The 23,907-nt window shown below is 49.7% G+C and overlaps 1 protein-coding gene across 1 annotated transcript; it reads left to right on the top strand.

Moving 5' to 3' along the window:
• Positions 1-439: 439 nt before the first annotated feature.
• On the top strand, positions 440-15,048 carry LOC139232031 (metal cation symporter ZIP8-like; the record flags this gene model as incomplete). Its single annotated transcript, XM_070862548.1, is given in 7 exon segments — positions 440-472; positions 474-578; positions 1,986-2,006; positions 4,500-4,649; positions 7,124-7,451; positions 10,216-10,400; positions 14,905-15,048. Coding segments are annotated over 7 exon segments (966 nt in total), but the record flags the coding sequence as incomplete, so codon positions are not given.
• Between the last annotated feature and the right edge of the window lie 8,859 nt (positions 15,049-23,907).

The following is a 23,907-nucleotide window of genomic DNA, read 5'->3' as shown; positions in this document are numbered from 1 at the left end:
GCTCTTTGAAAGCTATCCAATTAGTCCCTGCCCTCTCCTTATAGCACTGCACATGTTTCCTTTTCAAGTATTTACACAATTCCCGGTTTGAAAGTCACTACTGAATCTGCTCCCACCGCCCTTTCAGGCAGCGTGTTCCCGATCACAACAACTCGCTGCGTTAAAAATCTCTCTTCACCATTCGCCGCTCCAGCTCCCTGTCAAATCTGTGTCCTCTGGTTACCGAACTCCCCTCCCTCCCCCTGCCCCTCACCAGTGGAAACAGCCGCTCCCCATGCACTCCAACAAAACCCCTCACAACCCCGAACGTGCCCTTCATTTTACACAAACCCTTCAGCAAAGCATTTTGCCTCTCGGTGAAACATTGCTGACTGAAGAGAATGTGGGACAACAGGCTTGGAAAAAGTCAGCAGATTAATCTCCGCTCTCCTTCTCGTTTCTTGTCCCGCGACAGGCCTTTGGATTCACTCCAACAAGAAAACAATTATGTTTTTAAAGCAGTGGCTGTGTTTGGCGGGTTCTACCTCCTGTTCTTCACCGAGAGGATGCTAAAGATATTGCTGTTCCCTAAAAAACAGGTAAAGCACCAAACAAAATAGAATCCCGGGGCTTGCTAGTGCTGGCGTATTTTCAGATGCTACAAAGTGAAATAATATTATTTCTTTCAGTCAAAAGTTTTCCTCAAACTTATTATATTTTCATTGAACTTGCTGCTCTATTTAAGAACATAAGAACTAGGAGCAGGAGTAGGCCATTCGGCCCCTCGAGCCTGCTCCGCCATTCAATAAGATCATGGCTGATCTGATCATGGACTCAGCTCCACTTCCCCGCCCGCTCCCCATAACCATTTATTCACTTATCGTTCAAAAATCTGTCTATCTCCGCCTTAAATATATTCAATGACTCAGCCTCCACAGCTCTCTGGGGCAGAGAATTCCACAGATTCACAACCCTCAGAGAGAAGAAATTCCTTCATCATCTCCGTTTTAAATGGGCGACCCCTTATTCTGAAACTATGTCCCCTAGTTCGAGATTCCCCCACGAGGGGAAACATCCTCCCTGCATCTACCCTGTCAAGCCCCCTCAGAATCTTATATGTTTCAATAAGATCACCTCACATTCTTCTAAACTCCAATGAGTATAGGCCAACCTGCTCAACCTTTCCTCATAAGACAACCTCTTCATCTCCGGAATCAACCTAGTGAACCTTCTCTGAACAGCCTCCAATGCAAGTATATTCCTCCTTAAATACGGAGACCAAAACTGTACGCAGTACTCCAGGTGTGGCCTCACCAATACCCTGTACAGTTGTAGCAGGACTTCTCTGCTTTTATACTCTAGCCCCCTTGCAATAAAGGCCAACGTTCCATTTGCCTTCCTGATCACTTGCTGTACCTGCATACTAACTTTTTGTGTTTCATGCACAAGGACCCCCAGGTCCCGCTGTACTTCAGCACTTTGTAATCGCTCCCCATTTAAATTATAATTTGCTTTTCTATTTTTCCTACCAAAGTGGATAACCGCACATTTTCCCACATTACACTCCATCTGTCAAATTTTTGCCCACTCACTTAGCCTGTCTATATCCTTTGCAGATTTTTTGTGTCCTCCTCACAACTTGCTTTCCCACCCATCTTTGTATCATCAGCAAACTTGGTTACATTACACTCGGTCCCTTCATCCAAGTCATTAATATAGATTGTAAATAGTTGAGGTCCCCGCACTGATCCCTGTGGTACCCCACTAGTTACTGTTTGCCAACCGGAAAATGACCCATTTATTCCGACTCTCTATTTTCTGTTAGTTAGCCAATCCTCTATCCATGCTAATATATTACCCCCAATCACATGAGCTTTTATCTTGTGCAGTAACCTTTTATGTGGCACCTTATCGAATGCCTTCTGGAAATCCAAATACACCACATCCACTGGTTCCCCCTTATCCACTCTGCTCCTTACTTTTAATCAATATCACATGATTGACAGAGGAACACAGGAACTGCTGGATGAACAAAGTCCATCTAGATCGCCTTCTCCCATCCTGGTCATCACACGATACAACGATAATGGAATTGTTGACCAATCGCAGAGATCAATCTCTATCAATAGTCTACAACAGACCCAGACATGAGGCGAGAAAAACGCAGAAGAAGAACAGAGGAGATCTCCCGGGTGTCCTGCGACCAGTTTTTTTCCCTCAACCAACATAAATAAACAGATTATTCGATCATTATCACATTGTGAATTGTGGGAGCTTGCTGTGCGCAAATTGTCTGTTGCACTTCCTATAATACAGCAGTGACTACACTTCAAAAGTATTTCATTGGTTGTAAAGCACTTTGTGGCGTCCGGTGGTCGTGAAAGGTGCTATTTAAATGCAAATCTTTCTTTCTCTCTTTCTCTTTCTCTTCCTCTTCCTCACTTCTTCTTCCTCTTTCCCTCTCTTCCTCACTTTCTTCCTCTTTCTTTCCTCCTCTCTATCTCTGTTTCTCTTTCTTTCTCAGTCCACGTTGTTCAAATGCAGCAGCCAATTTGTAGACATCATGATCCCCAAAATAGCGAAGAAAGTGCTATTGGTAGAGGGAGGAATGTTGGCCAGTGAACTTCTCTGTTCTTCTTCAAACAGTGCCACCGGACTGTTTACATCTATTTCAACAGGTAGAGAGGTTTGACTGGTCTTCCAACTGGTAACACCTGGAATAATGCTCCATCCTCTCAGCACCGTACTGAAGATTCAACCTCGATTTTGGGGGGTGTTTTCGGGGCTTCTCTCGCTCCATAACTTCTAGCGGGAACCCGGTTTCTGTGCATAACCCACCTTCCGCCAAAGTCTGGCACTGGAACAGGAGAAGTTCTAAAAGTATTTGCTGATCTCCTAAAGCTGGGCTTCTGACTCAAAGGCAACGGGACTGCCTGCTGAGGTCAACTTGCAGACGATCATTTGGAAGACAAGTGATGTACCGGTGGGAAACAAGCACTGGAACTATTGTGTTGCGTTATTTTTTTCAATAAATTGACCTATCTCTGAGAAGAAAACTTTCTTTCTCGTCACAATGCCTTTTTCTATCTTTACAGAACAGGCACCTTAACACCAAAGCTTTAGATCAAATTTAAGATGTTCTAAATTAACGTGCATTGACCTAATTCCGGTCCGTTTGGATGATTGGATTTGGGCCTCATTCCTGAGAAATGAAGGAAATAAACTTGAGAGAACAGCAACAATTTTCTCCAGAATCACAGAACGGTTACAGCACGGGAGGCCATTCGGCCCGTTGAGCCCGTGCCGGCTCTCTGCAAGAGCCCCTCAGCCAGTCCCACTCCCCCGCCCTTTCCCCGGAGCCCGGAAAATTTCTTTCCTTCAGGGACTTATTCAACTTCCTTTTGAAAGCCATGATTGAGTCTGCCTCCATCACCCTCTCAGGCAGCGCATTCCAGATCCTAACCACTCGCTGCGTAAAAATGATTTTCCTCGTGTCGCCTTTCTGCCAATCGCCTTAAATCTGTGTCCTCTGGTTCCCGACCCTTCCACCAATGGGAACAGTTTCTCTCTATCTATTACTACATTACAACAGTGACTACACTCCAAAAGTACTTCATTGGCTGTAAAGCACTTTGGGACGTCCGGTGGTTGTGAAAGGCGCGATATAAAGGCGCCTGAGGAAGAGAGTGTTTGAAGACCAGGCTCTAAAATCTGGCACCAAACTTATGATCTGCAGTGATACCCGCCCTCCTGTATGGCTCAGAGACATGGACCATGTACAGTAGACACCTTAAATCACTGGAGAAATACCACCGACGATGTCTCCGCAAGATCCTGCAAATTCCCTGGGAGGACAGACGCACCAACATTAGCGTCGTCGCTCAGGCCAACATCCCCAGCATCGAAGCACTGACCACACTCAACCAACTCTGCTGGGCAGGCCACATGGTCCACATGCCCGACACAAGACTCCCAAAGCAAGCGTTCTACTCAAATCTCCTACACGGCAAGCAAGCCCCAGGTGGGCAGAGGAAACGTTACAAGGACACCCTCAAAGCCTCCCTGATAAAGTGCAACATCCCCACCGACACCTGGGAGTCCCTGGCCAAAGTTCGTCCTAAGTGGAGAAAGTGCATCCGGGAAGGCGCTGAGCACCTCGAGTCTCGTCGCCGAGAGCATGCAGAAACCAAGCGCAGGCAGCGGAAGGAGCGTGCGGCAAACCAGTCCCACCCTCCCCTTCCCTCAACCACTGTCTGTCCCACCTGTGACAGAGACTGTGGTTCTCGTATTGGACTGTTCAGTCACCTGAGAACTCACTCTAAGAGTGGAAGCAAGTCTTCCTCGACTCCGAGGGACTGGCTCTAATGATGATATATAAATGTAAGTCTTTCTTTACTCTGTCTAGACCCCTTGTGATTTTGAACACCTTTATTTGTTGTTTAACTATAAAAGTTACTCACAGCCTGTGCTGGGAGCAATGTTGCCCTGTATGTGTACTTCTCTCCTCTTTCTTCACACAGAATCACAGCCATTCTGGCCTTCCTGAGCAACAGCCTGCCCACGAGAAGAATGGCAGCGCTTCGATGGAGGTCTGGCAAGATGCGCCTTCGAACCCCGACAGTGGCACTGCAGAAAGTCCAACGGCAAGCGACGCAACTGTTGTGGTCCAGGTACAGTTCAACTTGGCTGCTGCTGCTGCCTGCTGGGAAATCATTGCCAGCAAATGTCCAGGAATTCCCCTCGATCCAGCTTCACACAACCGTTTCCCGCCATAAATGCTGATGATTTATGAGGAGTATTTTCACAAAATATAAAATGATTACTCTATCATTTTTGAAGGGCAGCATCTAAACACATTGGGTGGTGACTGAGTATTCATTGTGTTCCATTTCTGCTGGTAAACTAATGGCGATTATTCAGATGGCCTTGTGAAGACTGATAGTCTCCAGGTGAAGGAGGGTTAGAGGCCTTGAGATAATTGGACCCAGGATGAGCAGACATAATAAAGTCTTCATGGCCCCGATTTTAACTCCAGGTGGATTCCCTGGTCTCAATGATGTCATCGGGGCTGCACTGTGCCTCTGTAAAGGATGTCCCTGTTGGCTCTGGGTGTGTGCTTGCTGCCCACTCAGGGGAACAGGTTAAAATTGCAGATGTTGCGATCATGGCGGTTTTTGGACGGGTCAGAACCAGGCTGATTTTAACTGCCCACCCGCCAGGTTTCTGCTGAGCGAGTGGGGTTAAAATCGCCCCCCTCAAGTTTTTATTTCTGGATTTCTATTGTAAATTCCTATTTTCATGTTCGTAATGGCAAAGAGCTATGTAAACTCGTCACAGTGTAATTACACCTCCCCACCAGTGGTGGCGCTAGAGCACCTCCACTGGGAGGACTGTGTAATTACAGTGTGACATGTTTAATAGGCAGTTTCCAATATAAATTTGAACGTAGCAATTTATACTGGAGGAATATATTTGGGATCTGGGGGCCACAGATACACATCATTAAACATGGCAATGCAGGTTAACAAGGCCATAAAATACAATTCAAGCAAATTCATTTCAATGCAAGAGAATTGAAAAGCGGAGAAGTTACATTAACCTTATGTAGAACCTTGGTTCGACCAAACTTGGAGCACTGTGCACCGTTCCAGTCTCCATATTACCAAACAGATTCACAAGGATGATACCTGAACTGAGAGATTGTAACCATCAGGAAAGGCTCAACAGGCTGGGGCTCTTTGCTCAAAAAAAGAGACGGCCGAGGGCTGACCTGATAGAGGTCTGTAATATTATGAAGTGGTTCGATAAGGTAGATGTAGAGGAGATGTTTCCCCCTGTGGGGGAGACCAGAACTAGGGACCATCAATATCAGACAGTCACTAATAAACCCAATGGGGAATTCAGGAGAAACTTCTTTACCCAGAGAGCGGTGAGAATGTGGAACTCGCTGCCACAGGGAGGGGTTGTGGTGAATAGTATCGATGTATTTAAGGGGAAGCTGGATAGACACATGAGGGAGAAAGGAATAGAAGGATATGGGGATGGGGTGAGATGGAGAGGGGTGGGAGGGGGCTGGTGTGGAGCATAAACCCCGGCACGGAGCGGTGGGACATAAACCCCGGCACGGAGCGGTGGGACATAAACCCCGGCACGGAGTGGTGGGACATAAACCCCGGCACGGAGCGGTGGGACATAAACCCCGGCACGGAGCGGTGGGACATAAACCCCGGCACGGAGCGGTGGGACATAAACCCCGGCACGGAGCGGTGGGACATAAACCCCGGCACGGAGCAGTGGGACATAAACCCCAGCACGGAGCGGTGGGACATAAACCCCGGCACGGAGCGGTGGGACATAAACCCCGGCATGGAGCGGTGGGGCATAAACCCTGGCACGGAGCGCTGGGGCCCAGTGGCCTGTGTCTGGGCTGTAAATACGATGTAATACTGGGTATAAGCCAATCAGCATTGATGGAAACAAGGCGGGTAGTTGGAGTTAAGATACAGGTCGGCCATAGAATCAGAGAAATTTACAGCACGGAGGGAGGCCATTTGGCCCATCGTGTCTGTGCCGGCCGACCAAGAGCTACCCAGCCTAATCCCACTTTCCAGCTCTGGGTCCGTAGCCCTGTAGTTTACGGCACTTCAGGTGCACATCCAAGTACTTTTTAAATGTGGCGAGGGTTTCTGCCTCTACCACCTTTTCAGGCAGTGAGTTCCAGACCCCCACCACCCTCTGGGTGAAGAAATTTCCCCTCAAATCCCCTCGAAACCTCCCCCCGATTACTTTCAATCTATGCCCCCTGGTTGTTGACCCCTCTGCTAAGGGAAATAAGTCCTTCCTATCCACTCTATCCAGGCTCCTCATAATTCTACACACCTCAATTAAATCTCCCCTCATCCTCCTCTGTTCCAAGGAAAACAGACCCAGCCTATCCAATCTTTCCTGGTAGCTACAGTTTTCCAGTCCTGGCAACATCCTCGTAAACTTCCTCTGTACCCTCTCCAGTGCAATCACATCTTTCCTGTAATGTGGTGACCGGAACTGCACGCAGTACTCCAGCTGTGGCCTAACCAGTGTTTTATACAGTTCAAGCATAACCCCCTTGCTCTTGTATTCTAATACAATGGTTAATATAGGCAAGTATTCCGTATGCCACTCTCATGGAGTGGCAGAACAGGCTCGAGGGGCTGAATGGCCTCCTCCTGTTCCAATGTCCCTTCCCATACGATTCACCGATTCTAACCTTTCCCTTACTGCTTTTCAAGAAGCGCAGCCACAACTGACCTGCGCTTGTCTCAATGGAACCAAGTTGTCCCATATTTCCACTGTAGCCTGGATGATTACGTTAAGTGACGGAGTACATAACTTTATCGACGGCTTGGCGATCGGAGCGTCCTTCACAGTGTCGGTTCTCCAGGGAGTCAGCACGTCCATCGCCATCCTGTGCGAAGAGTTTCCTCATGAACTCGGTGAGAGAATGCAAAAAACATCACCACGATTTATTTCCTTTTGTCGTTGATCATGGACTTTAGATTAACTGCTAAACATTAAAGTTAAATGTTACAAGTTCGTGCTGTGGGCATGGGAGCCTTCCTCAACTGGAGGCTGCGTTGGATAACTCAGGGTCAAGGACACCATGCCCGATTTGCACCCTCATGATTTTCTGGTCATTAAAATTACTAACTGGAGAATTGGTTGGGGGGTGAATCGGGCACAATGATTTTCTAATTTTCCGTGTTATCCATTGAGGGCCAGGATAAACCCAGTTGTCCGATCAGCCCTCCCATTCAGTTGGACTCTTGGGGAATCCAGGGACACAGGGACCAGGTGGGAAAGTGGAGTTGAGGTCGAAGATCAGCCATGATCACATTGAATGGCGGAGCAGGCTCGAGGGGCCGAATGGCCGACTACTGCTCCGAATTCCTATGAATCTCTGTCAAGCAGTGGTTGAGGTGAATAGTATCGATGTATTTAAGGGGAGGCTGGACAAGTATATGAGGGAGAAGGGAATAGAGGGTTATGCCGATAGATTTAAATGAGGAAAGATGGGAGGAGGCTCGAGTGGAGCAGAAACGCCGGCATGGACTGGTTGGGCCCAATGGCCTGTTTCTGGGCCGTATATCCGATGTAATCCCTATATAGAAAATATATCAGGAAATGATCCAAATAAATAAAGACCCATCTATATATATAATATAAATAAAGACCCATCTATATATATAATATAAATAAAGACCCATCCATATCTAACAGCCAGAACTAGGGTCGCTAACAGGAGGCAAATAATTTTGTGACTGGGTGCGCCGCTAATGACTCCCGCTAATTTAGCGGCGGTGTTATAGTATTGCCCCGATAGCCTGTACCCGGAGATCGTGGCACCATCACTGTGCGCATTGCCCCATTAGTGCCAGGCTCTATCTTGGGTCTCACCCCCTGGAGCTGTGGCGGGCGATGTCAGCGACAGATTCAGGGGGCGGCCGGCTGCTACCGGGGTGAGGTTTAATGGGGAGGTGGCCGACTGCTCCTGAAACAAACTTCCCGTTTTCCTCCCTGCTCCGGGGCCGCTTTGGTCGCGGGGTCGGTGCCGCGATCCCTCAGCCCGGCACTCTGTTTCTCCTCATCGGTGAAGTCTCTCATCCCCGGCATCGTCTGGATAGGTTTGGTTTGTACCTGCTCCATGCCGTCGCCATCGTTCCTAAAGTAGGGCAGCCAAAACCGGACAGAGTCACGGCCTGGGGAAGCAGGGATAGTTAAAGGGACACTCTAGATTAGCCACATCGTTGAGATGCTGTGTAAGTCAGAACCAATTGTTCCGGAGCTGTAAGGTTACACGGAGAGATTTCTTTTCCTGGTGTTTCTGAAAATTTCTGTGGGGCATGGAGCACTGTTTTGGCAAAATCCCCTGTGGGTGGAGGATGAGGAGCTGAGACACAGCACTGAGAGAGCAAGGTGGGAACTGGCTGGGGCCAGGATGGGGGAAGTCAACAAAATCCACACAACTGGATCCAGGAACCACACAGAGTCCCTCCACTTCACCAGTGCCCCGCTTTCACCAGGCGACCCTCAAATATTAACCCATTTGTGGTCGTATAGGAACAGAAGGCCATTCGGCCCCTTGAGCCTGCTCCGCCATTCAGTGAGATCGGGGCTGACCTGTGACCTAACTCCATATACCCGCCTTTGGCCCATATCCCTTAATACCTTTGGTTAACAGAAATCTATCAATCTCAGATTTAAAATTAACAATTGACCCAGCATCAATTGCCGTTTGTGGAAGAGTTCCAAACCTCTCCCACCCTGTGTGTGTAGAAGTGTTCCCTAACTTCACTCTTGAAAGGTCTGGCTCTAATGTTTAGACTCTGTCCCTAGTCCCAGACTCCCCAACCAGCGGGAATAGTCTCTCTCTATCTACCCTCTCTGTTCCCCTTAATATCCTGAAAACTTCGATCAGATCAACCCTTAACCTTCTAAATCCCAGGGAATACAACCCCAGTTTGTGTAATCTCCCCTCGTAACTTAACCCTTGGAGTGCTGGGTATCTGGTAAACTCACGCTGCACTTCCTCCAAGGTTAATATATCCTCCCTAAGATGTGGTGCCCAGAACTGCTCACAGTGCTCCAGGTGTGGGACCCAGAACTGCTCACAGTGCTCCAGGTGTGGGCCCAGAACTGCTCACAGTGCTCCAGGTGTGGGACCCAGAACTGCTCACAGTGCTCCAGGTGTGGGACCCAGAACTGCTCACAGTGCTCCAGGTGTGGGCCCAGAACTGCTCACAGTGCTCCAGGTGTGGGCCCAGAACTGCTCACAGTGCTCCAGGTGTGGGCCCAGAACTGCTCACGGTGCTCCAGGTGTGGGCCCAGAACTGCTCACAGTGCTCCAGGTGTGGGCCCAGAACTGCTCACAGTGCTCCAGATGTGGGCCCAGAACTGCTCACAGTGCTCCAGGTGTGGTCTAACCAGGGCTTTGTACAGCTGCAGTATAACTTCTACCCCCTTGTATTTCAGTCCTCTAGATATCTTGAAAACTTCGATCAAATCACCCCTTCAGTATATTCAGTATATTAAACAAAGTGTGGGGGCGGGAGGGGGGGGAGAATTCTTTGTTAAAACGTGGAGCTTTTAAAAAGATACACATGTTTATTGACTGAGCCGTGTGATTAACTTCAGATTTCGTCATTAATGGTTCTGTTTTCTCTAAAATAGGAACGTAATATTTTCATCATTGAATCCTAGGTGACTTTGTAATCCTTCTGAACTCGGGAATGAGTGTCCCTCAGGCTTTGTGCTTCAACTTCCTCTCGGCATGTTCCTGTTACGCTGGTCTGATTTTGGGGATATTAATCGGCAACAGCTTTGCTGCAAACTATATCTTCGGTATTGCTGGTGGGATGTTCCTGTACATCTCGCTGGCTGATATGGTAAGTGATTGATGGCCGTGTAGACCCAGCACACGTCACAATCGCCCAATATTTATTTTTATTTATTCGTTCATGGCCGGCATTTATCGCCTGTCCCTAATCTCCCTGAGTGCATCGGGCATCATCATAGGCAGTCCCTCGGAATCGAGTGCACCAGGCAGCTTAGAGTCAACCACATTGCTGTGGGTCACCTATCGGCCAGACCGGGTAAGGGCGGCAGATTTCTCCCCTAAAGGAACATCAGTGAACCCGATGGGATTTTACAACAATCCCGTAGTTTCATGGTCACCATCACTGACTCTGGCTTTTTATTCTTTAATTAAATTTTTTTGAAAACTAAATGTACATGTTTTAAATTGCACAGAGCGGTTAATGTATAAGTGGTGGACAAAATTGTATTTTTATGTTTTTTTAAATTCTTACGCTGCTAAAATCAGGCCTTACGTTCCTGCTTTTACCAGGTGTAAGAATTTCACGGGCAGTCGCTGGGCATAACTTGGGCAAATAGCCCAACTCTCCCCCCGCAGAGGCACCGGTGTAACATATGCACCGGTGAGGATGCTCACAGGTTGGTCGCGCAGTTGCACTGTGAGTGCCTTAGCCAGTCACGTAATGTTCACAAGACTCAATAAAACCCCAGCCAGTTGGGTTCGGGGGATCCACGATGGGGCAGGTGGTTGTGAGCCTGGTGGATGAACTGGTAATGTGTTGTGTGATTGTTAAACCTTTGCTAATAAACCAACTTGTTCTCAAGCAAAGAACCCATGAAGCAAATACATGACACCCGGGGATGCGGCGATCTGCGAGAGAATTCTTGACAGATTGCAAGTTCCGGGTCTTTGCCCTTGCGTTTTGCGCGTGAAAACCAGGAAGTTGTGCGGCCCCTATGGGTGTGTACGGACCGTGTCAGGGCGGCTAATTACGACCCAGTGTGTGGTATCATTTGGCGGGTTATCATGGTTTATACTTTGAAAATGTCATTTAAACCTAGAATTGTGGCTCAAATAGAACATCAAAAGGCCCTTTAAAAAATACTTTCACAACGAAACTTTGTTGACGAGAGAAACTCACTGACAGCTCCATCCCTTGCGAGTGATGTAGTTGTGGAAACAGATCTAGAATCCGTGGGGAACAATCTTATGTGCTCCAAAAACATGGCGCAGATTTTGTTGTTCATTGCGTCTGTGGTACACCAGGAGAGAGAGAAACAGCCAATGAGAGAGAGAGAGAGGCAGAGAGAAACAGAAAGACAAGGAAAGGAAAGAGAGATGCAGACAGAGACAACATACATGTCAGCTGCTAATGTTCCAGCCCTTTGATTCAGCCCGTCTCAGTATTTCACAAGAGAAATCCCCCTTTTCTCACTGAAAGTGAGGTTATCAATGTGAACCATATTTGATAGGCTGATGGGGGGAGATGGAGAAGGGTGGGAAGGGGCTGGTGTGGAGCATAAACCCCGGCACGGAGCGGTGGGACATAAACCCCGGCACGGAGCGGTGGGACATAAACCCCGGCACGGAGCGGTGGGACATAAACCCCGGCACGGAGCGGTGGGGCATAAACCCCGGCACGGAGCGGTGGGACATAAACCCCGGCACGGAGCGGTGGAGCATAAACCCCGGCACGGAGCGGTGGGGCATAAACCCCGGCACGGAGCGGTGGGGCATAAACCCCGGCACGGAGCGGTGGGACATAAACCCCGGCACGGAGCGGTGGGGCATAAACCCCGACACGGAGCGGTGGGACATAAACCCCGGCACGGAGCGGTGGGGCATAAACCCCGACACGGAGCGGTGGGACATAAACCCCGGCATGGAGCGGTGGGACATAAACTCCGGCACGGAGCGGTGGGGCATAAACCCCGGCACGGAGCGGTGGGACATAAACCCCGACACGGAGCGGTGGGGCCCAATGGCCTGTTTAAGTGCTGCCTGCCGCGTGTAACCAATCCGATCATGTGGAAGGATGGATTGCAAGCTGTTGGAACTATCAGGGGTCAGACTTTGAGCCTCCTCGGCTCTGTGATGTTGCAGATTATAAGGCACTTTGGCTGTTTAAGGATTTGCTCCACTATTTGTTGCCAGAAACCTGGAGGTTTAATATCATTTAAAATAAAAGAACTGCTGGTGGTGCAAGCTAGTCAAATTAGATTATACGAGATCGATCACTGGCAGTAAGACAACATGGCCCAGAAATTGGCCTGCTTAGCGCCTCCTGTTATCGTCTCGGGGGGCCGCTAATAGGGGTGGATACCGGGGGGGGTGGTTATACCAGTGGGGGGGATATAACGGGGGGATATAACGGGGGGTATAACGGGGGGGTATAAGGGGGGATATAACGGGGGGGGTATAAGGGGGGATATAACGGGGGGGTATAACAGGGGGATATAATGGGGGGATATAACGGGGGGGTATAAGGGGGGATATAACGGGGGGGTATAAGGGGGGATATAACGGGGGGGTATAACAGGGGGATATAACGGGGGGGTATAACGGGGGAGGTATAAGGGGGGATATAACGGGGGAAATAATAGGGGGGTATAACGAGGGTGTATAACGGGGGGGTATACCGGGGGGGTATACCAGGGGGGTATAATGGGGAGATATAACGGGGGGGTATAATAGGGAATATAACGAGGGTGTATAATGGGGGGGTATACCGGGGGGGTATACCAGGGGGGTATAATGGGGGGGGTATAAAGGAGGGAGAGAGAAAACAGGGAATTATAGACCAGTCAGTCTGACATCGGTAGCGGGTAAAATGATGGAATCAATTATTAAGGATGTCATAGCAGTGCATTTGGAAAGAGGTGACATGATAGGTCCAAGTCAGCATGGATTTGTGAAAGGGAAATCATGCTTGACAAATCTTCTGGAATTTTTTGAGGATGTTTCCAGTAGAGTGGATAAGGGAGAACCAGTTGATGTGGTATATTTGGACTTTCAGAAGGCGTTCGACAAGGTCCCACACAAGAGATTGATGTGCAAAGTTAGAGCACATGGGATTGGGGGTAGTGTACTGACATGGATTGAGAACTGGTTGTCAGACAGGAAGCAAAGAGTAGGAGTAAATGGGTACTTTTCAGAATGGCAGGCAGTGACTAGTGGGGTACCGCAAGGTTCTGTGCTGGGGCCCCAGCTGTTTACACTGTACATTAATGATTTAGATGAGGGGATTAAATGTAGTATCTCAAAATTTGCGGATGACACTAAGTTGGGTGGCAGTGTGAGCTGCGAGGAGGATGCTGTGAGGCTGCAGAGCGACTTGGATAGGTTAGGTGAGTGGGCAAATGCATGGCAGATGAAGTATAATGTGGATAAATGTGAGGTTATCCACTTTGGTGGTAAAAACAGAGAGACAGACTATTATCTGAATGGTGACAGATTAGGAAAAGGGGAGGTGCAAAGAGACCTGGGTGTCATGGTACATCAGTCATTGAAGGTTAGCATGCAGGTACAGCAGGCGGTTAAGAAAGCAAATGGCATGTTGGCCTTCATAGCAAGGGGATTTGAGTACAGGGGCAGGGAGGTGTTGCTACAGTTGTACAGGGCATTGGTGAGGCCACACCTGGAGTATTGTGTACAGTTTTGGTCTCCTAACCTGAGGAAGGACATTCTTGCTATTGAGGGAGTGCAGCGAAGGTTCACCAGACTGATTCCCGGGATGGCGGGACTGACCTATCAAGAAAGACTGGATCAACTGGGCTTGTATTCACTGGAGTTCAGAAGAATGAGAGGGGACCTCATAGAAACATTTAAAATTCTGACGGGGTTAGACAGGTTAGATGCAGGAAGAATGTTACCAATGTTGGGGAAGTCCAGAACCAGAGGTCACAGTCTAAGGATAAGGAGTAAGCCATTTAGGACCGAGATGCGGAGGAACTTCTTCACCCAGAGAGTGGTGAACCTGTGGAATTCTCTACCACAGAAAGTTGTTGAGGCCAATTCACTAAATATATTCAAAAAGGAGTTAGATGAGGTCCTTACTACTAGGGGGATCAAGGGGTATGGCGAGAAAGCAGGAATGGGGTACTGAAGTTGAATGTTCAGCCATGAACTCATTGAATGGCGGTGCAGGCTAGAAGGGCCGAATGGCCTACTCCTGCACCTATTTTCTATGTTTCTATGTTTCTATAACGGGGGATATAACGGTGGGTATAACGAAGGGTGGGTGTAACGGGGGTATAACGGGGGGGGTATAACGGTGGGTGGGGAGTATAACGGAGGGTATAACGGGGGGTGGGTATAACGACTCACCGACCGGGCACGGCGAGACGAGCGACTCCCGCTAATTTCGGCGGGAGGTTTGCAGCGGATGTACGAAGTTGCGCCCCGATCTCCTTCGCCCGGAGATCGTGATGTCATCGCCGTGCGCATCGCCCCGGTAACGCCCTGGACCTGGACTTGCCTTCCGGCGATCCACTATCGCCCCGGTAACACCAGCACCAGAGGCTGAGGTGACCCGAATTATCAGGGCTAATCCTTCATTTGTTCCTTCCGTTTAGTTTCCAGAGATGAACGAGATTTGTAAAGAAATGGAAATAAGCGGAAGAAAATCGGAAATAATACTGTTCCTGATCCAGAACATGGGCCTGTTAACGGGTTTCAGCATCATACTCACTCTGTCCTTGTTTTCTGGTCATATTTAGTTACGCTAAGTACAGAATACACTGTCTCAATCTGACTGCACGCTGACAAATTAACCCGTGCTCACTCTGTTTCTCTCTCTTTTGATTTTTTACGTGGTATCATTTTAAATTGTTGGTGTGTGAGATTGCTGTCACTTGCTACTGGATCTCGCGGGAGTGGGGCAACTCGCGATGTGCTCTGTTAGCTTGACATTTCCCCGCACCCTTGAGCTGGAATATGTTTTGTATTATATATGCAGACTATGGATGTACTCTCTGTGTAGTCACTGAGTGGTTGCATAAGATGGAGACTTGTTACCTGATGTACTGTCAATAAGGTTTACACTGTGTATATACATGCTGGCACCACTAGAGGGTGCAACTGGTGGAGACCGGGGTTTCCTGTCCTGGTGGCAGGACCCAGTATAAAAGGCAGCCCACCATGCTTGTGCCTCTCTCTGGAGTTTGGAATAAAGGACCAAGGTCACTACAGTTTGAGTACAACACATTGCCTCGTGGAGTCATTCATAAGTGCATTATGGACATAATATTTTGCTCTATAACGTGCTGGGCGAGCGAGCGGTTAACGAGGCGGCGATGGCAATGGGATGTCTGGGACCTCCGTGAGCGGTGGCACCGACTTTGCGTCTCCTCAACCCCTGGGGTTTCAGGATTGAGGAAGAAACAGGAATGTCGGAGAAATAAATTGGGTGAATTAGAGTCAAATCAGGTCCGGAGAGAGAACTAGAGAGAGGGAAGGAAAGGTTGGATTAGGTGAGAGGGAAAAAAAGAGGGACGGAAAGGAAAAATAAGAAAAAAATTTATCATTTAAAAAATCTCTGAGAACAATTTACTACCTGCAGGAGTGAGACTCCTATCAATTGTTCCCTTTCTGAGCTGGAGAGGTTGAGAGGCATCACAGGAACAGAAATCTCATTAAAAAGCTCCTTACGCTGCTAAGTCCCAGCCCTAACTTTCTGCGGCTGGTTTAATGGGTGATTAATGTGGCAATTGTTGGAAACTCGCGGGGAAGGTTGAGGGCAAGCTGCTGTTTTCGTGAGGCTAGTGGAGGAGTGGCGCAAGTCGTCCGACAACCCGTGGCGATTCACAGCTCACGGCGTGTCTCTCCCTCGCCACATGTTGCCGGGCGATTTACACATTAATCACGGCGAGCGCCATTAAATTCACCGTTACTTTGGCAGCAAATCCTGGGCCTGAATGTTCTCTGAGTCACCAGACATTCTGTGGCTCACAGTCTGCAGAAAATAACAAGGAAATAAAAAGGCCCATCATTTAAAAGATCTTTAGATGGAGAGCTTCATGCATTACAGGCGGGATGAGCGCAAGACATTGGGGTCAAACGTTTGAAAGACCAAAATGATTCTGAAGTGTAAAACCCATAGTGAAAATAATTAGGGAAAATAGGAGTTGCGAGTTGCCCCACTCCCGCGAGATCCAGTAGCAAGTGACAGCAATCTCACACACCAATAGAACTCTCCTCCTGTTCTGAGTTGCAAAAATGCACCAAATGGATCGTTATTGATCTGCGAGGCAGGGACAATAGATCTCAACAGACCGAGTGATTGGGAAGGAACTTCATTCATGTCTCTGCAACTCCATCACAGCGAGAATCCAAAATGTGAGCCGCTGTTTTTTTTTAACTTGAAAAATTTAAATTATTTTTGCAGTCGTACTTTGTGAAATGTATAATCCAAAAACCAGGGGAGAAGGAGGTGAGGGATGGAGGGGAGGTAAGGGGTGAGGGTTGGAGGAGAGGTAAGGGGTGAGGGGTGATGGAGGGGGGAAGGTGAGGGAAGGAGGGAGGGGTGAGGTGAGGGATGGGGGATGAAGGGTGGAGGGAGAGGGGGGGAGGTGAGGATGGGGGGGAAGGGTGGAGGGGGTGAGGGAGGGGAAGATTGGGGGTGGTGAGGGGGTGTGGACGGGAGGAAGGTGATGAGGGTTGGAGGGAAGGAAGAAGGTGAGGGACGGGGGTGGATGAGAGGAGAGAGTGCGGGGGGGCAAGGGGTGGGGCGGGGAGGTGAGGGGTGGGGTGAGGGATGGGGGGAGGTGGGATGGGAGTGGGGAGGGGTGCGGGGGGGGGAGGGGTGGGATTGAGGTGGGGTGATCAGAGATTGAAGAAACTGCTCGCCGATTTTACATTTTCTGACTGTACCCTGGGGAACAGTTCTCTGTGCTGAGTTCGATCGTATCTCTGTGACCCTGGTCCTGCTGAGAGGGACCTCTGACTCAGTGAGTTGTTGTTAGAACACAAGAATTATTAGCAAGAGTTGACCACTCGGCCCCTCGAGCCTGCTCCGCCATTCAATAAGATCACGGCTGATCTTCAACCTCAACACTTTCCCACCTGATCCCCATATCCCTCGATTCCATCAATATCCAAAAATCTAGCGATCTCAGCCTTGAATATACTCCAAGACTGAGCCTCCACAGCCCTCTGGGGCAGAGAATTCCAAAGATTCACCACCCTCTGAGTGAAGAAATTCCTCCTCATCTCAGTCCTAAATGGCCGAGCCCTTATCCTGAGACTGTACAGGGGTTTGTAAACAATCCTCTGCTTCCAGATCGTGGCTCAGGTCTGTGCTGAGAAATTATATTTCATATCTACACATTCACCTGTGACAGTGCGGCTGAAACCTCCATCATCAGGGCTGGGGGGGGGGGGGGGTGAGGGAATTGTGGGGGAGAGGGAAAGAGAGGGGGATTGGGGGGGTGAGGGAAGGGGAGGGGAGGGGGATTAAAGGGTGAGGAGCGGGGTGTGGGGGGGGGGGAAGGTGGTGAGGGTTGGGGGCAGGTGAGGGGGGTGAGGGAGGGGGGAAGATGATGGATGGGGGATGGACCAGGAGGAGAGGGTGAGGGGGCGGGGGGGTGAGGGATAGAAGGAGGAAGCAGTAGACGAGGAGACTTAAACACCAAGCACACCGCCGTGTCACCAATCCTCCAGGATTGGCCCGGAGTTCCCGGGAATTACAGCCAGATCTCCCAGACACTCCTGGGAGAGAAACCATCGAGGGGTTTTAGAATTGGGTTTAAAAACATTTTTTGAAACTCATAAAAAGAAAGAAATACTTACATTTATATAGTGCCTTTCACGACCACTGGACGACCCAAAGCACTTTACAGCCAATGAAGTACCGTTGGAGTGTAGTCACTGTTGTAATGTAGGAAACGCAGCAGCCAATTTGTGCACAGCAAGCTCCCACACACAGCAATGTGATAATGACCCGATAATCTGTTTTAGTGATGTTGATTGAGGGGTAAATATTGGCCCAGGACACCGGGGATAACTCCTCCGCTCTTCTTCGATATAGTGTCACGGGATCTTTTACATCCACCTCAGAGATTTAACGTCTCATCTGAACTACGGCCCCTGTTTATTAGTTAGCAAAATATAGGACAACGGGGAAAAAGGCCGTTTAACTGACAGTGAAGAATAATCCAATTGGGTAACGAAGAGTCTGTTTGCTTCCCAACTGGCTGTGGGGAGGCGGGGCCCCACGAGGATGGACGTGTCGAGTGACCAATGGCTGGAGAGTGGGGGCATGGCGGTTGTGGGTGGAAGGCCATGCGATGAAACCTCCAGGAACACGTCCGACCAACTTTGGCAACCCTACTGGCAGCTGAGGGAACCTGCACCAAGTCCCGCTCACCCATCACCCCCTGTGCTCGCTGCCCCGTGTCCTAACTCGCACCGAGTCCCGCTCACCCATCACCCCCAGTGCTCGCTGCCCCGTGTCCTAACTCGCACCCAGTCCCGCTCACCCATCACCCCCAGTGCTCGCTGCCCCGTGTCCTAACTCGCACCGAGTCCCGCTCACCCATCACCCCCAGTGCTCGCTGCCCCGTGTCCTAACTCGCACCCAGTCCCGCTCACCCATCACCCCCAGTGCTCGCTGATACGTCCTTACTACACAGTATAAATGCACACGAGGCCCATGCTTGAGAGAAGGTCAGTCTGTGACCTGTCCTTTATTCCTTAGCACTCAAGTGATGAAGGTGGGTGGAGCTTCCCCTTTTATACCTGAAGGTCCAGGTTAGGAGTGTCTCCCACCTAGTGGTCATTGTTCTCATGGTGTACAACTTAGGTCAGTTTATACATGGGTTACAATGCTGGTTGAATACATGACATCACCTCCCCCCCCAAAGTCTTATTGGGATCACAGGATAAGTCTCTCTGGTGGTTTACGCTCCCTTGTAGAGCGCCTGAGTTGGGGCTCCGGTTGTTGGGCGCTGGCCTGAGTGTCTGCTGTTTGCGGTGCCTCAGGCCTGTCCGGACTGCTCACAGTGACTGGGCTCTCCTCCCTTTGGTTCTGGTGTTCGGTCACCTGTGATGGAGTAAACTCTATATCGTGTTCTTCCTCTGCTTCTTCTATGGGGTTGCTGAACCTCCTTTTTGTTTGATCCACGTGTTTGCGGCAGATTTGTCCATTGGTAAGTTTAACTACCAGAATCCTATTTCCCTCTTTGGCAACCACAGTGCCTGCGAGCCATTTGGGCCCTGCAGCGTAGTTGAGGACAAAAACAGGATCATTTACATCAATACATCGCGCCCTCGCATTCCTGTCATGGTAGTGATATTGTGACTGGCGCCTGCTCTCGACAATTTCTTTCATGGTGGGGTGTATAAGGGATAATCGGGTTTTGAGCGTCCTTTTCATTAGTAGCTCTGCGGGTGGAACCCCTGTGAGCGAGTGTGGTCGGGATCTATAGGCCAACAGGAGGCGTGATAAGCGGCTTTGTAGGGAACCCCCTTGTAATCTGAGCATCCCCTGTTTGATTATCTGCACTGCTCGTTCTGCCTGGCCGTTTGAGGCCGGTTTGAACGGTGCCGTTCTGACATGGTTAATTCCATTGCCTGCCATGAAGTCCTGGAATTCAGTGCTTGTGAAGCACGGGCCATTGTCACTGACCAAGACATCCGGTAGACCATGGGCGGCGAACATTGCCCGTAGACTTTCTACCGTGGCAGAGGATGTGCTTGAATTTAAAATGTCACACTCGATCCATTTGGAGTAGGCGTCTACTACAACCAAAAACATTTTCCCCATGAAAGGACCTGCGTAGTCCACATGGATGCGTGACCAAGGCTTGGCGGGCCATGGCCAGGGGCTAAGGGGGGCTTCCCTGCGCGCATGGCCCAGCTGGGCACACGTGTTGCACCTGCGAACACAAAGTTCCAGATCTGCGTCTATCCCTGGCCACCAAACGTGTGACCTGGCAATTGCCTTCATCATGACAATGCCCGGGTGCCCATTGTGGAGTTCTCTGATGAACACCTCTCTGCCCATCCGGGGCATGACTACTCGGTTTCCCCACAGTAGGCAATCGGCCTGAATCGAGAGTTCATCCTTGCGCCTGTGAAATGGTTTAAATTTCTCAGGGCATGCCCTGTACGTGGCTGCCCAGTCCCCATTCAGGACACATTTCTTGACTAGAGACAATAGTGGGTCTCTATTTGTCCAGACTTTAATCTGACGGGCTGTCACAGGTGAGCCTTCGCTTCCAAAAGCTTCAACAGCCATGACCATCTCAGCACCATGCTCGGTAGCCCCCTCAGTGGTGGCTAGTGGGAGCCTGCTGAGTGCATCGGCGCAGTTTTCGTTGCCCGGTCTGTGCCGAATTGTGTAGTCATGGGCAGCTAACGTGAGTGCCCACCTCTGTATGCGGGCCGATGCGTTTGCATTTATGGCCTTGTTGTCGGCCAAAAGGGACGTTAGGGGTTTGTGATCTGTCTCCAGCTCAAATTTCCTGCCAAACAGGTACTGGTGCATTTTCTTTACCGCATATACACATGCGAGCGCCTCCTTTTCTACCATCCCGTAGCCCCTTTCTGTCTGGGACAGACTCCTGGAGGCATAAGCTACCGGCTGTAACTGACCCTTGGCATTGACATGCTGCAACACACACCCGACACCATAGGACGATGCATCGCACGTTAACACAAGTTTCTTACATGGATCATATAGCGTTAACAGATTGTTGGAACGTAACAAATTGCGTGCTCTATTAAAAGCCCTTTCCTGGCTGTCCCCCCAGACCCATTCGTGACCTTTGCGTAGGAGCACGTGTAGCGGCTCTAGCAGCGTGCTCAATTTGGGAAGAAAGTTACCAAAATAGTTCAGGAGCCCCAGGAACGAACGCAGCTCCGTCGTGTTACGGGGTCTGGGTGCTCTCTGGATCGCTTCCGTCTTGGATGCAGTCGGGCTGATCCCGTCTGCTGCTACCCTCATCCCCAGGAATTCTACCTCTGGAGCTAGGAAGACGCACTTCGCCTTTTTCAGTCGCAGACCTACCCGGTCCAGTCTGCGTAGCACCTCCTCCAGGTTGTGGAGGTGTTCTTCAGTATCGTAACCCGTGATGAGGATGTCGTCCTGAAAAACCACCGTCCTTGGAATCGACTTGAGGAGGCTTTCCATATTTCGTTGGAAGATCGCGGCGGCCGAGCGAATCCCGAACGGACATCTGTTATACTCAAACAACCCCTTGTGTGTCGCGATGGTGGTCAGCTTCTTCGACTCACTCGCCAGCTCCTGGGTCATGTAAGCTGAGGTCAGGTCCAATTTTGAAAAAAGTTTGCCACCGGATAGTGTCGCAAAGAGGTCCTCCGCTTTCGGTAGCGGGTACTGGTCTTGGAGTGACACCCGATTGATGGTGGCCTTGTAATCACCACATATCCTGACCGACCCATCCGCCTTGAGCACCGGCACGATCGGGCTCGCCCAGTCACTGAATTCGACTGGCGAGATGATGCCTTCCCTCAGCAGGCGGTCCAATTCGCCTTCTACCTTTTCCCGCATCACGTACGGCACCGCTCTGGCCTTGTGGTGTACTGGTCTGGCGTCCGGGTTTATGTGAATCACTACCTTGGTCCCCATGAAAGTGCCAATGCCGGGTTGAAATAATGAATCAAATTTGTCCAGGATCTGTGAGCATGATACTCGCTCCACAGAGGAAATTGCTTTGACATCGCCCCATTTCCAGTTCATGACAGCAAGCCAACTCCTCCCCAGTAGTGTGGGACCGTCCCCCGGGACAATCCAGAGTGGCAACCTGTTCTCCGAATCTTTGTGGGTCACGACTACCGTGGCGCTGCCTAGCACCGGAATGATCTGCTTTGTGTAAGTCTGTAGCTGTGCGTCAATCGGCGATAATTTTGGCCTCCTGGCCTTGGATGCCCACAACTTTTCATCTCTGTTACAACAGGAATGTTTCCCCTGGCGGAGAGATGCTGTGGGATCAGTGCATCGAATGCTCAGTAATGAAGTTGTTGACGGAGCTCCCTCAAGTGGTTGCTTTGAGGCGTGCGCAATGACAGACCATCAGATCCACACTGTGCATTCGAATGTGAAACCTCGGGGACCAGACTCCCCGGCCACAAGGAATGCTAACACCTGTGGTGGGAAACAGAAGGGCAATAAACCGCTGGGCAGTTTCAATAATAATAGTAGCAAGGCTTTCGATAAGGTCCCCACTGGTCACGAAAGTAAAAGCCTACGGGATCCAGGGCAAAGTGGCAAGTTGGATCCAAAACTGGCTGAGGCAGGAAGCAAAGGGTAATGGTTGATGGGTGTTTTGTGACTGGAAGGATGTTTCCAGTGGGGTTCCACAGGGCTCAGTACTGGGTCCCTTGCTTTTTGTGATATACATCAATGATCTAGACTTGAATATAGGGGTTATGATTAAGAAGTTTGCAGATGACACTAAAATCGGCCGTGTGGTTGATGATGAAGAAGAAAGCTGTAGACTGCAGGAAGATATCAATGAACTGGTCAGGTGGGCAGAACAGTGGCAAATGGAATTCAATCCGGAGAAGTGTGAGGTAATGCATTTGGGGAGGTCTAACAAGGCAAGGGAATACACATTAAATGGTAGGACACTGAGAAGTGTAGAGGAACAAAGGGATCTGGGAGTGCAGGTCCACAGATACCTGAAGGTAGCAGGCCAGGTAGATAAGGTGGTTAAGAAGGCATATGGAATGCTTGCCTTTATTAGCCAAGGCATAGAATACAAGAGCAGGGAGGTTATGCTTGAACTGTATAAAACACTGGTTAGGCCACAGCTGGAGTACTGCGTGCAGTTCTGGTCACCACATTACAGGAAAAATGTGATTGCACTGGAGAGGGTACAGATGAGATTTAAGAGGATGTTGCCGGGACTGGAGAATTTTAGCGATGAGGAAAGATTGGATAGGCTGGGGTTGTTTTCTTTGGAACAGAGGAGACTGAGGGGAGACCTGTTTGAGGTGTATAAAATTATGAGGGGCCTGGATAGAGTGGATAGGAAGGACCTATTTCCCTTAGCAGAGGGGTCAATAACCAGGGGGCAGAGATTTAAAGTAATTGGTAGAAGGTTTAGAGGGGATTTGAGGGGAAATGTCTTCACCCAAAGGGTGGTGGGGGTCTGGAACTCACTGCCTGAGTAGCTCTTTGTTGGCCGGCATGGACACAATGGGCCGAATGGCCTCCTTCTGTGCTGTAAATTTCTATGATTCTCCAGGACAATTGAGAACGGACAGTAACAACTGGCTTTACCGGTGATGCCCACATCCCAATAAATGAATGAATAAAATTGCTTCATTTTCCTTCGGACGGGAAGTGAACTGGTTCAGCCTGCGGCTACTGTCCATTTATTGGCCCAATTGTTGGGCATTGAAAAACAAGGTAGAGACACCATAGTCTCCATATATGCAAAGAGGCTGGCGTACAAGAGGAAGGAAGTTTTGCTATAACTGTACCGGGCCTTGGTGAGACCAGACCTGGAGTACCGCGCAGTTTTTTCTCCGTATCTGAGGAAGGATAAACTTGCCTTTGATAGAGTGCCACGAAAGTTCACCAGACTGATTCCTGGGATGAGCGGGTTGTC

This window comes from Pristiophorus japonicus, chromosome 2 (genome assembly GCF_044704955.1).
Source record: "Pristiophorus japonicus isolate sPriJap1 chromosome 2, sPriJap1.hap1, whole genome shotgun sequence".
Taxonomy (NCBI): Eukaryota; Metazoa; Chordata; class Chondrichthyes; family Pristiophoridae; genus Pristiophorus; species Pristiophorus japonicus.
Note: the sequence above shows the minus strand (reverse complement) of the source record. Positions and strands in the feature narration are given on the sequence as shown.